Source organism: Pygoscelis adeliae, unplaced genomic scaffold, assembly GCF_000699105.1.
Source record: "Pygoscelis adeliae isolate BGI_AS28 unplaced genomic scaffold, ASM69910v1 Scaffold38, whole genome shotgun sequence".
Lineage (NCBI taxonomy): Eukaryota > Metazoa > Chordata > Aves > Sphenisciformes > Spheniscidae > Pygoscelis > Pygoscelis adeliae.
Genome location: NW_008825614.1, coordinates 13,676,768 through 13,690,700, shown reverse-complemented (window position 1 = coordinate 13,690,700; position 13,933 = coordinate 13,676,768). Strand labels below are relative to the sequence as shown.

Genomic DNA, 13,933 nt, shown 5'->3' with positions numbered 1-13,933 from the left:
TCTTTACAAAGCATCTGTAAGGAAGGCTATTGCATTGGTCATACTACTAGCTTGGGATCTGGCAGATCCAGGGTCAGATTAGGCACCTTCAGTTGGAGACAGGCTCTGTGGTTCAGGGCCTGGAGGCCAAGCATGGTAATGGAGACATTACAACGCATTACTCTTTCCAGTACTTAGGAATATTATAAATCCCAGTCTCTGCCACTGAGTGCTTAAATACAGTTGAAAAACTGACCTTTAATCTCTGTGAAGATCAGTTCCCCAAACATGCACTCGATAATAGTTGTAACCATAAGTATGGTAAGGAAAATGCCTTACTGGTTGCAAGGTGCAATGGCTGGCCAGGGTAGATATATGTAGATATTTAGGGCATGGGGAAGCTTTTTGTTTTTTGTAGTGAGCTGAACCAACCCTCAACCCGTCTCTGCTTGAATTTCTGGGAGAACTTTCTGTTCAGCTTCTGTGGGTTCATTTAAAAAGCCAGCTGTATGGGTTATTAATACCACTGCTTCCTCTGCAAGAGTAAAGAAAATATGTGATTTGACTACTGTCTTGCTGGTACCTGGGACAATAAGATACTATTGAATTGTGAATGTTCCTTGAGAAACCTGCAAGGCATTGCTTTAGCAGGAGACATAGCTGCAAAAAAGAGTTTCAATCTGTTTCTGAAAGTCTTTGTAGTTTCCATCTGAGGATGCCAATATTTTAATAGGGAAAAAAATCTTCATCCTGAAAATATTAAAATAGAAATGAATGCAACTACATTTGAACCTGACCATCTTTTGATTTCCCTTTGAGCAGTGCAAGCGACAGGTGGCAGCACCTTCTCATTAGTATGAGCAGCACTCCGCTATTACCTTTGCTGCTGCTCAGTTTGAAGCAAATTAATATCTGGTTATTCCCAAAGCTATTACATCTAGAAATGAAAAATCTGGCTCAAATGGACTTAGTGAATATTCAATGAGACCAGATGTTACCTTGCATTATTGAGGTGAACCAGAACTTATTGTAGCTTTTCCATCATCGCTGCTTGCTGTTCCTTTCCAGGGCATAAGTGGAAAGCTTTGCTTTCAAAGCAGTCAGGAGATATCTGTTTACAGGGAAATGATAATCTTTGTCATCCTTGATTGTAAAACTAATGTGCAAGGTTTAGAAATGACCTCAAGTTAAATAGCGATGTTGTATTTATAAATTAGTAATTTGAAGTTTCTGTTTATCAGTTAAAAGCATGTACAAAAGTGGTAGGTATTGTAGTGCTACCTGCACCAGTAGCTGAGGTACAGATGTATGGATTAAGTCAGTGGCAATGGCAAAGAGCTAATGACAAAAGACTCTTTAAGAAGTCCTGGCCCCGGTGAAGTTGCTGGGACTCTTTATTCTGTCTCCTGTTGTCAATACTGAAGGATAGATTTTTGAAAGGTAGAAGATTACTTATCTCTGAAAATCTCTTAAGGACTGTACTTAGTCCTACCATGGTGCCTATGATAGACCTAAGTACCTTTGACATCCAAGTTCATGAGAGTTGTAAGTGATTCCGATGACTGTTGTCAGACGATGAGCTCTAATGTGGGTTCATATCCCAGCTGAATGCTTTAATAATTGTACAATTGATTACGATAAATAACTGTCTGATAAATGCTATTTATACTCAATTAAGTTTCTTCAAAAGACTTGGAGAAAGACATACCCTAGAATACCAAATAGGGTGGTGGTTGCTATATCTATCAGGCCACCCCCGCTCCAGTCCTTCAGATTACAACTGTGGTTCCCAATGCCCATGTTATGCTGGGTACCTTTCGGGAAGCTCCAGTTTCATCCCAGTTTGGGGTAAGAATCTATCTGAAATCATAGTAATGGGAAGTTGGAGATTTTTCCTCCCCTCATAGCTGGGGGAGGAAAAATCCTGTCCAGCTGCAGTCAGGATTTCAGTTTGTCTTATTTAAAAGCTCACATTTCCAGTAGAGACTGCATCTTTGAACATTGGCGTTAAGAAAAAAAATAGATCAAATTTTATCTTATGTTTATTTTTTTCTTAATTATTTAAAAATGCAGCACAGGTTCTTTCACAGATTTTAGGGTTTTTTTTTGGTAAAGGTGAGAAATAGTTTAAGAAATAGTCCTATTTTCTTGTAGCAAGAATTTCAGTCATAAAAAGTTTCAGAACATTTTCAGCAACTCTTCTTTACCCCCTTGGAAATTACCATCTAATGAAAACAGAATGTTTTACCGTAATTTGTTCCTTCTGGCTAGATTTCTATTTAAAAGTTTTATGTAGTCCAGAATAGAGGCAGGAGAGAGAAACAGCTCTCTAAAATAACCAATAGCTTACGATACAAAAGACCCAGATTCATTGTTCCAACCCTACGTCTTCAATCCTGAGCATTAGAGTTTGTCTTTTATTCTAGTCTTTTAGTCGTCTTATTTTTTTATATATATATATGTGTGTGTGTGTATGACTAGAATATATATATTTTATGCTTTGCACTGAGTGAAATAATTCAGCACTAAGGTCTCTTGTCTGGGGAATGGGAGACTTGTGGGCAAGTCTGTGCTTGACTTGATCTGGACCCTCTGTTCCAGTTCCAGGATATGCTCTGAGATACCATGCTGTTTTAATGTCTCTCGCATCTTCTTTCATGACAGTTGTCAAAGGTTTAGTTTCTTTTACCATAAGGGCACTTCAAAAAATTTATCTTGAATTATCCATACTATTCTTCACTCATTTTTACATACAGTATTTCTCAGAGCAATAGTTAGGCAGCCTTAGCCAGGTGTAATCCTATGTGTTTTCATTTCCTGCTTAAAGAACAGCAACTTATGTGCTCCCTTTCCTCAGTAACTCTGTGTGCTGTTAAAGATAGCCAGTGTTTGCATCCCACTGCTTCTGCTTGCACAGGAGCTTCATGAAAACTGCTGTACCTGTTCTCTGAAAGGTGAAACCTTGGATGGGACAGCTGTAGAGTTAAATTTCAGATATCCTTATTTTTCCTTCTCCCTTTTGTTTTACTTGATCTTCTCTGTAAAGGGGATACAATAAAAATATGTCTTTTTCCTTTTTTCCATCCCTTTCAATCTTCCTGACTAACAGTTGTCTGCATTTCCCGTTTTATAGGTGGGCTGGATCCTCTCCATCCTCGATGAGCTGCAACTCAGCCCCCCACCTCCTGTGGCTGTCCTTCCGCTTGGCACTGGGAATGACCTTGCCCGCACCCTCAACTGGGGTGGGGTAAGCACTGACTGGGGTACCCTTATGTGCGGGCTCTCAACTTGCTGGTCTGATTTAGTTGTGTGGTAGGGTGAAACTTCATTTTGGCTAAAATATCAGGCAGGGCTGTGTTCAAGGTCTGCTTCAGTTAGGCACAATGGTTTGGTTCAATTTCCAGTCTGGGATCTTGAATTACTAATGATGTAGTTGAAATAAAAGTGTACATAGATGTATCTATCTGGTATTTCAGGCCAAGTAATGAGGAGGATATGCAGGCTCCTAATTTAAGCATAGTTTAAACTTTATTTCTCTGTATTTATCCTTGACTACACCACTGGAGTTACTCCGGGCAAGGCAAATACACTTTGAATTCCTCTCCTTATGGCCTTACTTTGCCTGCCCAAGACTTGTGTACTTCAGCAATAGCTTGTTAAAATAGTTGATATATCAAAATTTAGCAATATTTTGAGGTGTTCTTAGGAACATTTGATCTGGCCTCTATGAAAGGAAGTAAGTCTGCCAGGTAATTGGCGAGTGACTTGTTTTGCTTTCACTGTCCATGGCTGATACTCTGGTGACGCTCCCTCTGCTGTCAGGGTTACACAGATGAGCCAGTGTCCAAGATCCTGTGCCATGTAGAAGATGGGACCATTGTCCAGCTGGACCGCTGGAATCTCCAGGTTGAGCGCAACCCTGATTTGCCACAGGATGAGCTGGAGGATGGGGCACGTAAGGTTAGAGCCTTCTTTTTCCCAGGGAGACTATAGGATGCTTAAGAGCGTCTTTGGGTTACTCCGTAAGATGCACGAGTGGGGAATCTCTAAAACTTTTTAATTCTCTAGTTGCATCTCTTCCTTTTGCTCTTTTCATGTGTCAATGCTTCCAGAGATGTGTGAAACATAATACATATCAGCCATTTATTTGTTGTTTGTAAGTCTCAGACATTGAGCATTTATCTCAAGAACTACGTCCTGGCAAAAATCCTTGGCATCTTATCTGAAAGGGCGTTGGTTTTTTTTCTCTAGTTAACCTGGGGTGGGAGGAGAAGCAACCTTGTGACCACCATCCATTCCTAAATTAGCGATATAAATCTAAAACCAGGATGTAGAATTTTATTCCTTTGGATTTTGCTAATGGATACCAATTGTTTCCTACTTTACAGCAAGAAGTAGTGTATTTTTGTATTTAACTTTTTTGTGTGTGGGTCTCCATATGAACTTGATAGTTGAAGAGTGGGAAAATCTTTGTGAGGAGATCACATTTATAGTAATATGTCATTTGGACTGGAGATGGTGAAAGTGTTACAATCATAAAAAAAAAAAAATTATTGTGAACCATTTTCCTCTTCTCAGTTATAATTTCCAGCTTATCTATCAGATGTTACTGTTCTCTCTCCACAGCCCTGTTGGGCGTGTGTAAGGAAGAAGAGGCCAGATGTGTGCTTCCCTGCCTCATGTGTCCTCAATAGAATTAGGGCTTCTTGTCCGGGACTTGCATTGCTCCTGGTTATATATGAAGCAGGAAGAACACAGCTTGAGTTTCATTCACCATGCTGAGCTTGAAGTGCCAGCAATTAGGAAAACCTTTGTATTGACATGTTAAGTGGAGCAACATTATGGGAAATCTCAATGACTACATAAGGAACCCTTTGATGTGTTTACAAAGATACATATATGATCATAAAGCACTGTAGATGTGTTTGTGTTCTTTAGGCTTTTGTACCTGATCCACAAGCTATTACTAACCTTCACAGCAACCTTCCGCATACATTTCCCTAATATGTTCCACTTTCTTCTTATTAGGTTTTCATGAGATGCCAGATTTAAAGTAGTTAATTCCTGGTGTGTCATGGAACGTTTCATTCATGTTATTTTTACATATCTTTTTATTATGCAATTACAGCTTCCACTCAGTGTCTTCAATAATTACTTCAGTCTTGGATTTGATGCACATGTTACACTGGAGTTCCATGAATCTAGAGGTAATAGGAACCTTTTATTTCCTTAGCCTTGGGAATGGGCAGTTATTTTATGAATTACAAATGGAGTTGGATTTAACATCCTGTTCTTATAATTCAGAAGGAAAGCTGGAACATAAAAACCCAAGATACAGACACAAGTAGAAAGGAAGTGATTGTATCATGAGTTTCCAAGGGACTTCATGATTTAAAAATGTACAAGGAAAGATGGCATTCACTGGAGGAAAAGGGCTAAAAGGGCAGCTTTTCAAAGTTTTTGATCTTCTAAAGGAGATACCAGGTACAGATATAAAGGAAGTTTATGCTGATGCAGAAGTGTCAGAATAAGAGCAGAAAGAAAAACGAATGTAAGTCAGGTGCCAGTTTTCCCTTCAGTGTGGAGGTGGAGGGAGGACAAAAGCTGTGAGGCTGTGGAATTAACAGGGTAGCAGGAGGATAATTGTGTTCTCAAACTGAATGGCTGTTACCTATGGATGAGTACAGCATAATATCATTGGACTTGGTACAGACCCAGAGCGCCTCTATGCAAGTGGAAGGTTTTAATGAAGTCCACAAAACTGTCAGGAGTTTGAGCTGTTGTAGAATCTTGTTTGTCCCCTTGCCGATGACAGTTATACCACCCCATACAGATCCAAATGTGGCTTAAAAGGTGGGCTTTGGACTGATGTGAACTGCTCTATTTATATGGTATAGGCAAGCATGCTTGTATAAACAAACCTTATTCAATTATCTGTGTTCAGCTTTTGGTCATTTCAGCTTCATAAGCGGGTATTTTTTCTGAACGGCAGCCTCCCTTCACTTTCATGCTATGAGTGTCATTTCAAGATGAAAAGATAGCACTCTAATGCCATGCTAAATAAAGAGCAGGATACATGATGGAATGAGCTAATGCATATTTAATAATGTTTAAGACTGCTTCAAGCTTTAGGAATAATAATGAGGGGCCACAAAAGGGCACAAAAGGAATGAAACGATGACAGCTGTATGCATTTTTTAATGAATGCATATCACTATGCATTGCTAATGTGACTGAATATATTGTATAGATGAAATGCATGGCTACTTTCTCACTTAATGGAGGCATTACTTCATTATTAAGTAATGAACCCCTATAAAGAATAGATGTTGTTCCAGAGATGCCAGTGTTCTAAAAAATTACATGGGTGAAAAAATACTTGGCAGACCAAGCTGTGTGTCTGTAAGTGGGTATGTGTGGCCAGGAGAGCTTTTCATAGCACGAGTGTCTGCTCTTACAAGTCATTACTGCTGGTGTCTTCCTTACCCTCTCAAATGCTAAAATATACAAAGGAGTTCTATGTGTTTTAGGAGAGAAAAGCTTGTAGGCTTGGAGGTGTTGCTGGTGTGTGGGTTTTATTGTGTTTCATGTGCAATTAAGCGGTGCAAAACAGATTCGCATCTCACTTACAATTGATGACAACTCAGATAAACTCTTAGCAAAACTTTAGCAAAACTTAAAGCACTTTCATGGTGGGTGCACTTGGTCCACTAAGATAAGTGGTCGTATGCAGTTGCTTATGTGGAGCTATTGTAATCGCATATATAGTATTAAAACAAATACCATGCCCCCCGCCTCCTCCCCCTCCAAACCAAAATAAATTAGGTTTGATTTGAACTCTCAGCCTATCAGGGCATTTTATGCAATAGAGATTGGTCAACTGTTATATTTAGAATAGGCAGTGATTGCAGTGCCTCAGAGGAACCTGTACACGAATGTGGCCTCTTCCATGGCAACCTCTATGCTTTGCTTGTGACTAATCAGATTGAACCTTGAGGGTTGGCTCCAAGCCTAACATATTTAGCTCTGCTTCTTCAGGAGGTGTTCTGGGTAGCAACTCTTTCCAGAATCACAGTTTCCTCCCTTGTTATCCTTATTCTTTGGTGGATCAAGGGAGATGCAATTTACTTTATCCCTGTTGACGTGCTGTTTGCTCTCTCAGCTCTCCAGGACTGTTCATTTACAGGACACGTCCCCCTGACTCGCGCGCACACACACACACACACACAGTAACACTTTCCTTTTGCTCGTCTCTTGATGGCTTGAGAAGGGTGAGGATGGAGTGAGCCTTGGATATGCAGTCAGTGATTTACTTCTACAATTGAAATTGCACCCTAATCAACTTTAGGCTCTATTCTACACCGCAGTCCTCCCTCCCTCCCTCCCCATGCTCATCTGCTGTGTCAGAGGTAGGAACAGTTCAGTATGTTGAAGGTCCCTGACCTCAGAAAGTCTCCTCCTCTGATTAGCCAGTTCCAAACTGGGGCTTTGGTTCTGGTCAGTATTTGTTGTAAGATGCGTGTAAGAGCCAGAGCCCTGGTGGCTGCTGCCCGGAGCCATTGGTGATAACCGTGACAGAGAACATGCAGCATGGGCACTGAGACTTGAGGAGCCTCCCACTTCTTAGCATGGGATGTTGAGACTTTCTGTGAAGTGTTTTGCGCTCTTTATGATTCTATGATTTTACTTATGCAGTTAAATTAGGCGTTTTAAGAAGAGGTGGCCCTGACTGCTTTCCAGGCTCACCCGCAACACAATAAATGGATGGTAACAGTAGCTGGGCAAACAATCAAACAAGAAACTCAGAGTAAGTAGTTCATTCTTACAAAATGGAGCCTTATATTGTGAGATATAGTGACTTTGAAGAGAACTAGAAACACTGTTTCAAGTGGTCATCTGAGAAGAAGTAATTTAGAAGTGTTCACACCAGTATGATGCTTTAGCCAGAAGGGCTATCTTGATACTTGGATGTTTTCACTAGAGAATTACTGAGCAAGGATAGGTGGCTGGTACTACCACTGAATACAGTGTCAGAAGGGCTGATTCTGAAATCTCTGGATGCCGCAGGCTAGGAAAGCAGTTCCCAGGGAAGCACAAGAATGACCTGTATTCTGGGAAGCATGCCTTATACTGGGAGATTAAAGGAGCTCCATTTAGCTTATTGGAAAGAAGGTTAAGAGGTGATTTAATCACTGCCTATAAGTATTTACTCAAGGAGAAGATATCTGATAGTTGGGGGCTCTTTACTCTGACAGAGAAGTGTAAGATTTAGCAGTTGGCAGTTGAAGTCTGAAAAGTTCAGGAGGAAAAAAAACAAACCCACATTTATTTTAACAGTGAGAATAATTAACTGTTAGATGTGCATTACTACTGGACTATTAAAATTCTCCATCACTTAGAGTCTAGTCAAAATGAAACAGCTCTCTAAACAGGTTTTAGAGTAACCACTTATTTTTTTGCTGCAGGAATATTTGGATAGAGATGCCTATTCCTTGGTACCTCTTTGTAACACATCAGAATTTAAGTGTCTGTTTCATCTTATAATTTACTAGTGCTTTACTCCTGCTGGGAATGGGCAGTTATTGTTTTTTCCAAGGGACTTCATGATTTAAAAATGTACAAGGAAAGCTCTGAAAAGTTCAGGAGGAAAAACAACCTTAATGATTCTATGATTCTATGATTTCTAATAATTCTTAGAGGTCTGTTCTGTGTTGGTAGAAATAGAAGTCTCACAAATGGTACTGAGGGATCATAGATGAATAGTCTGAGAGGTGCTAAATTAACTGATTGTATTTTTGTTATCTCTTTGCTCATGTTTCCATCTATTTTCACTCTACAGGAAAGGGGAAGAATTCAATATCAATGTTTGAAATCTGGTAGCAGATAATGGCACAGATGGGGGATTCTCGCACAGGAAAACTATATGTTAATATTTTCATGGAATGATGTGTGCTAAAAACACTATAGTGCTAGCAGGGAATGCGAAGGTACAATGGAGTCTACTTGTTTTATTAGGGTGTTCATATTTTTCCTTTTTATCCTTTCACAGAAGCAAATCCAGAGAAATTCAACAGCCGATTTAGAAATAAAATGTTCTATGCAGGGGTGAGTTGTAATTCATCTTACAGAATAATGCCAACTTAGTTGTTTTAATGTTTTCTTCAGTACCTTCCCCCTCACTTTCTCACATCAGGAGCTCATGCCAGTTCATTTTGCCTGTTGCAATTTAAAGTGCACATATACTGTTTCTGGCAATGCCACACACAATGTCCAACACACACGTGTCTGTTGGAAAGTGCCTGAAGCACTGCTGTTTTGCAGTGCTTAGCAGGTGAGTACTGGTCAAGTCTTGCTCCCCCTGCTTCTGGCTCATAAGCTTCTCAAGAAACTGCTCTCCTTCTTTCAGGGTTTGGGAAGCACATTGTATTGACTTTCCTAGAGAAATTCCCCAAGTGTTAGCCTGTATCTTTGTAGCTTTGAGGAGTAGTCTTGGATGTAGGGCCATGGGAAGTGGAGGGCAGAGGTCAGCTATTTGGAGTGATTCATTTTCATATGTGAATATGCAAATAAAATTACCCACCTCTGCATTCAGGAGATACATGGACAACGCTTTGTTCTAAAATGCAGTTACTAAGAGAAGAAACACTAATTTGATAATGCATGACATATAATGTCTTTCTGGATGATGACTCCCACTGTACCCATGTGCCTTAAACATGGAAACAAATGTGTGAGCAAGAGTTTGCATTTAAATCCTTGGGTGCCCAAGGACCTTCTTTGGTTAATCCCTCAAAAGAAGTCATGTCATGACTTAAAAAAAAAAATCATATCTCCTGAGAGCAAGAAAAAATAGGTTTGACAAAAGGATGGCATTTTGGTAATTAGCTCTGTGGTGCGATAAGAGAAGAGGGGACGCGCTGATGACAATTCCTGCACTTATTTCTGTTGCAGGCAGCCTTTACAGACTTTCTGCAAAGAAGTTCAAGAGATTTATCCAAGCATGTTAAAGTTGTGGTAAGTATAAGAAATTGTGTCATAGTATTGTGGGAGAGGGGGGAATGGAGAGAGAGCGAGGTGAGAGTTTAATGGCTCTGTTACTTTTCAGTTTTGAGCATGACATTTGCAACACATTCCAAGGAAAGTCTTGGGAAAGTTGTTACAAAGCAGCAACACTTCTCTTGTCTGTGGCTCCATTCAGCAATTTCTCTGTGCTCTGTCACTTTGGCTTTGTAGTGTGATGGTACAGACCTGACTCCAAAGATCCAGGAGCTGAAGTTCCAGTGTATAGTGTTTTTAAACATACCCAGGTAAGCTCAAGACAGATGTTTGGAGTTATAAAAGAAAAAAAAAAAAAAACCAACAAAACCTACAAATTGTCCTAGACTGGGTGGATGTGCAGGAAGAGTATTGCCACTGTGCTGCCTTCTTGAGAGCTAGGTGCTTATAATACTGTTAATTAGCAATACGGAATGGGATCTCAATTCAGGGTGCAGCTAAACTATTCTTTAAAAGGTTGAATATTCTGTTACAGAGATAGTAGAAATGATTAACAAACATGCTTTCAAAAGTTGTGCACCTAACCTGCAAACAAGATAGTAAAGACACAGATGCCTGGTCTTTTGCTTAATTAGAAGCAGACTATGAAAAAAGAGGGGGGAGGGAAAGTGGGGGGTGGGGGAGGCAAAGATCAATATTTTTCCAGTAAAGGAACACCAAACTGTTGAAAAAAGTGCTGTTTTTTTAACGTTAGACGGTGTCCCAAACAGAAATATAGCTGTATTCTTAAAAGTTTTCTATCTCCTGCTCTCTAGAGCAGTAGTCTCCAAACTTTTTTGATTGTACATCCCTATCAGTAAAAAAATTTTTTGAGTACCACCCCTATATATGTATATTTATTTATAAATTATATACATGTACTACCGTACTAATATATTACATTCATTATAAAACATACACAAAAGCAGAAATTAAGAAAGGACTTGATAAAGATGAAACAAACACTATTTTAATGTTTTTTTCTTACTTATTAAAAGTACAAACAGTATTTTCTTCACATACCCTAATTGTCTTGTCAGTTGTGGATTTTTCTTGCACACTCCCTATGGTGCATGCACCACACTTTGGAGACCACTGCTTTAGGCAACCTACCACTTTGCTCCACATGCAATCCCAAGCACTTGATCTTTTGAGTCCTGCACTGCCCTCACTGCAAGCTTCTACTTGGTGTCACCTCTCTAAAGTTTCCCCTTCTATCACTCTTAGATCACTTTTACATCCATTCTTTAATGGTAGGAAAGATAGATGCCACAGCTACATCTGTTCCTGCTTCTTGTTTCTCCCTACCTCCTCAAGCTATGAAACGTTTTGCATTCCTTATGCTGTTATAGCTTCTGAGCCAGCAGGGAGAGAGGAAATGGAGCTCCAAGGCTGGAGTTGCTGCTGCAGCCCCATGCCTGCTTAGCAGAGGGGCAAAGCAGCTTTCTGGCTCAACAGCTCAGCTGCAGAAAGCAAAGCAAGTGGGGAGAACAAAGTGCTGCTGCTCTGTTATCTATTTCCTGGTGTTTCCCCATTTTCATCTCACAAAGGAACCTGCTAAAGATTAGGATGGGTACATTTATGGATGGTATATCAGCTTAGAAAAAAGAGATTTTCCCTTTTGTCTAGTCCTTGCCAGCACAACTTTTAGTTCTCCCTGAACAGAGTCCTGGAATGGATATCTGGATACTTCTGGAGGACAGCAGAACAGGCTATAGTCAGGCTACTAGTCAGGACCCATCAAGGCAAACTGCTTTCTTAAAGCTTCCTTTCCAAACCTCTTTCTGTAGGTATTGTGCTGGCACAATGCCCTGGGGAAACCCTGGAGATCACAGAGACTTTGAGCCTCAGCGCCATGATGATGGCTACATTGAAGTCATTGGGTTCACCATGGCCTCACTGGTGAGTGTATATAGCAGGTGCTACCCTTCCTGCAGGTGCTCCCAGACTTGGTGAATTCTGTGGGTGGCGTTACAGAGTGCAAAGTTGTCCTCGTTACTGAAGAACCACTGTGATTCCACATATTCAGTCAGCTAAGGCCAGAACATACTCTGCTATTAGGTTTTAAATGAGAGGGACAAATTGTAGTTTTCTAATAAAAGAAGCGTTATTTAATAATAAAAATGTACTCTTTGCAAAATATGGCTAATTTGCATGTGCAGTGCTCCAAAGTTAAACGGCGTTATTACAGTAAAAACAGCATGCATGCACGTTTTTACTGTGGGAATGTTCTATGGTCAAATAATTAATGCTGTTTCTTTTAGCTTTTGTATATTTCAATCTATGGCATAGAAGTTCAAATTTTTTTTGTAAAACTGGCTACTGGAAACAAATATGAAATGTTATATAAAATTATATGCCCATACAGTTTCCATATACCCACTAAAAATGTGAAAATTTAGTAATAGCTGTGGAAAATTTAGTAATATTTCTGGCACAAATGTTATATCTCTCTTTTTTTTTTTTTTAGGGAAAGAAAAATAAACCAACAATTTTAATTTGGCAGTGCGCTTTCTGTCAATGCTGTCCTTAAAGTGAACTAAAGCTGAGTTACTATAAAAGCAATCTCACTGTAAATACCCTAGTGTCCTACTATCACAGTGGTTAAACACAGTGATAGTCTCTTCAGAGGATGATTAAATGCAGTGAGAGAGTTGGCAGTTACCCCCGTGCTGGTGTTAATCTACCTAAGGCACTGCAGCTTGAACTTAGTGTGGCCAACAGAAGGCACATATCGAGGCTTCTTGGCAGGTTTGTTTACGTCATGCTTAAGTCCATACTCTTAGGCCTTTGTTGCTGCTATGTCTTGTGTGGACTAGGTTAAAGCTAACATGGATAAGCTTGTTTTCACTAAACTCACGTTTATTTGTTGTGTGACCTTCCCTCAGTGCGTATCGCATTCAGTGAATACTTGTGATAATGGTGTTTGCTTTCTCAAAGAGAAATTCAGACAAATCTAATCTTCAAAGTAAGCAAAAGTAAAAGATTGCCTTGATCAGCAATCATTTCTTTAGAAGTCTGGGTTAAGGATTCTTTTGGTCTCTCATTTCTTTGATGGATCTAGTGGATTAGGGAAATAACCTACAAGTAAGTAGAATTCTGTTTGTTAGCCTAGTAGATCTTGTGGCATGAACATTTGTTACTTCACCCCTGCAGATTTTAGGGTATGTTTCTGAAAACACTGTCAAAAGTCTATTTAGCATGTACCAACTGGCAATTTTCAGCTGGAATCTTTTTTGGGTTTGTCACTAATGTGTCTCTAGCCACTCGCGGTAGCTAGAGTGATCTCAAAGCTATCAACAATTTCAGCTGGGACTGAATTTAAGTACTAGGGCCCTTTGAGCTGCTGTTTCTCTTCAAAGGAAGCCTAGTTCAGAACTGGGGGTCTACAAGTCTACATTGGTTGTGGTGCTGAGGAACTGTTGTAACCCTAGACTGTGTTGAAATAATCCTAACTTGCTCTATATGTCTCCCAGATGTGCTTGGTCATACCCAAGAAGGTCTGTGAGACCAGGGAAGAGAAGTACTTTATAAGAGGTGTTATTATGAATATTATTGATCATATTATCAGTTGATCCATAATATTAAGCGCACAGAGCAGGATTAAGGTCTTGACTTGTGTTTAGGCTGCTTTCTGTTAGTAGTGCATTAATATAGGGTTTTTTTTTCTGCATCTGATAGATGAGAGCTAATAGTCACACTACAAATAAAAAAAATACATTTCTGCCCAAGCATAGAATCATTAAGGTTGGAAAAGACCTCTCAGATCATAGAGTCCAACCATCAACCCAACACCACCGTGTCCACTAAACCATGTCCCTAAGCGCCTCATCTACCCGTCTTTTAAATACCTCCAGGGATGGTGACTCAACCACTTCCCTGGGCAGTCTGTTCCAATGTTTAGCCACTCTTTCAGTAA

General features: G+C 39.8%; 1 protein-coding gene across 1 annotated transcript in view; it reads left to right on the top strand.

The window, feature by feature from the left end:
* DGKI (diacylglycerol kinase, iota) overlaps positions 1-13,933 on the top strand; it is a 126,157-nt gene that overhangs the window by 22,922 nt on the left and 89,302 nt on the right. Inside the window, exons 11-17 of the mRNA XM_009332926.1 lie at positions 3,113-3,226; positions 3,802-3,939; positions 5,108-5,186; positions 9,029-9,084; positions 9,931-9,993; positions 10,213-10,286; positions 11,805-11,916. Coding sequence (XP_009331201.1) covers positions 3,113-3,226; positions 3,802-3,939; positions 5,108-5,186; positions 9,029-9,084; positions 9,931-9,993; positions 10,213-10,286; positions 11,805-11,916 — 636 coding nt within the window. The remainder of the gene's footprint in view (positions 1-3,112; positions 3,227-3,801; positions 3,940-5,107; positions 5,187-9,028; positions 9,085-9,930; positions 9,994-10,212; positions 10,287-11,804; positions 11,917-13,933) is intronic.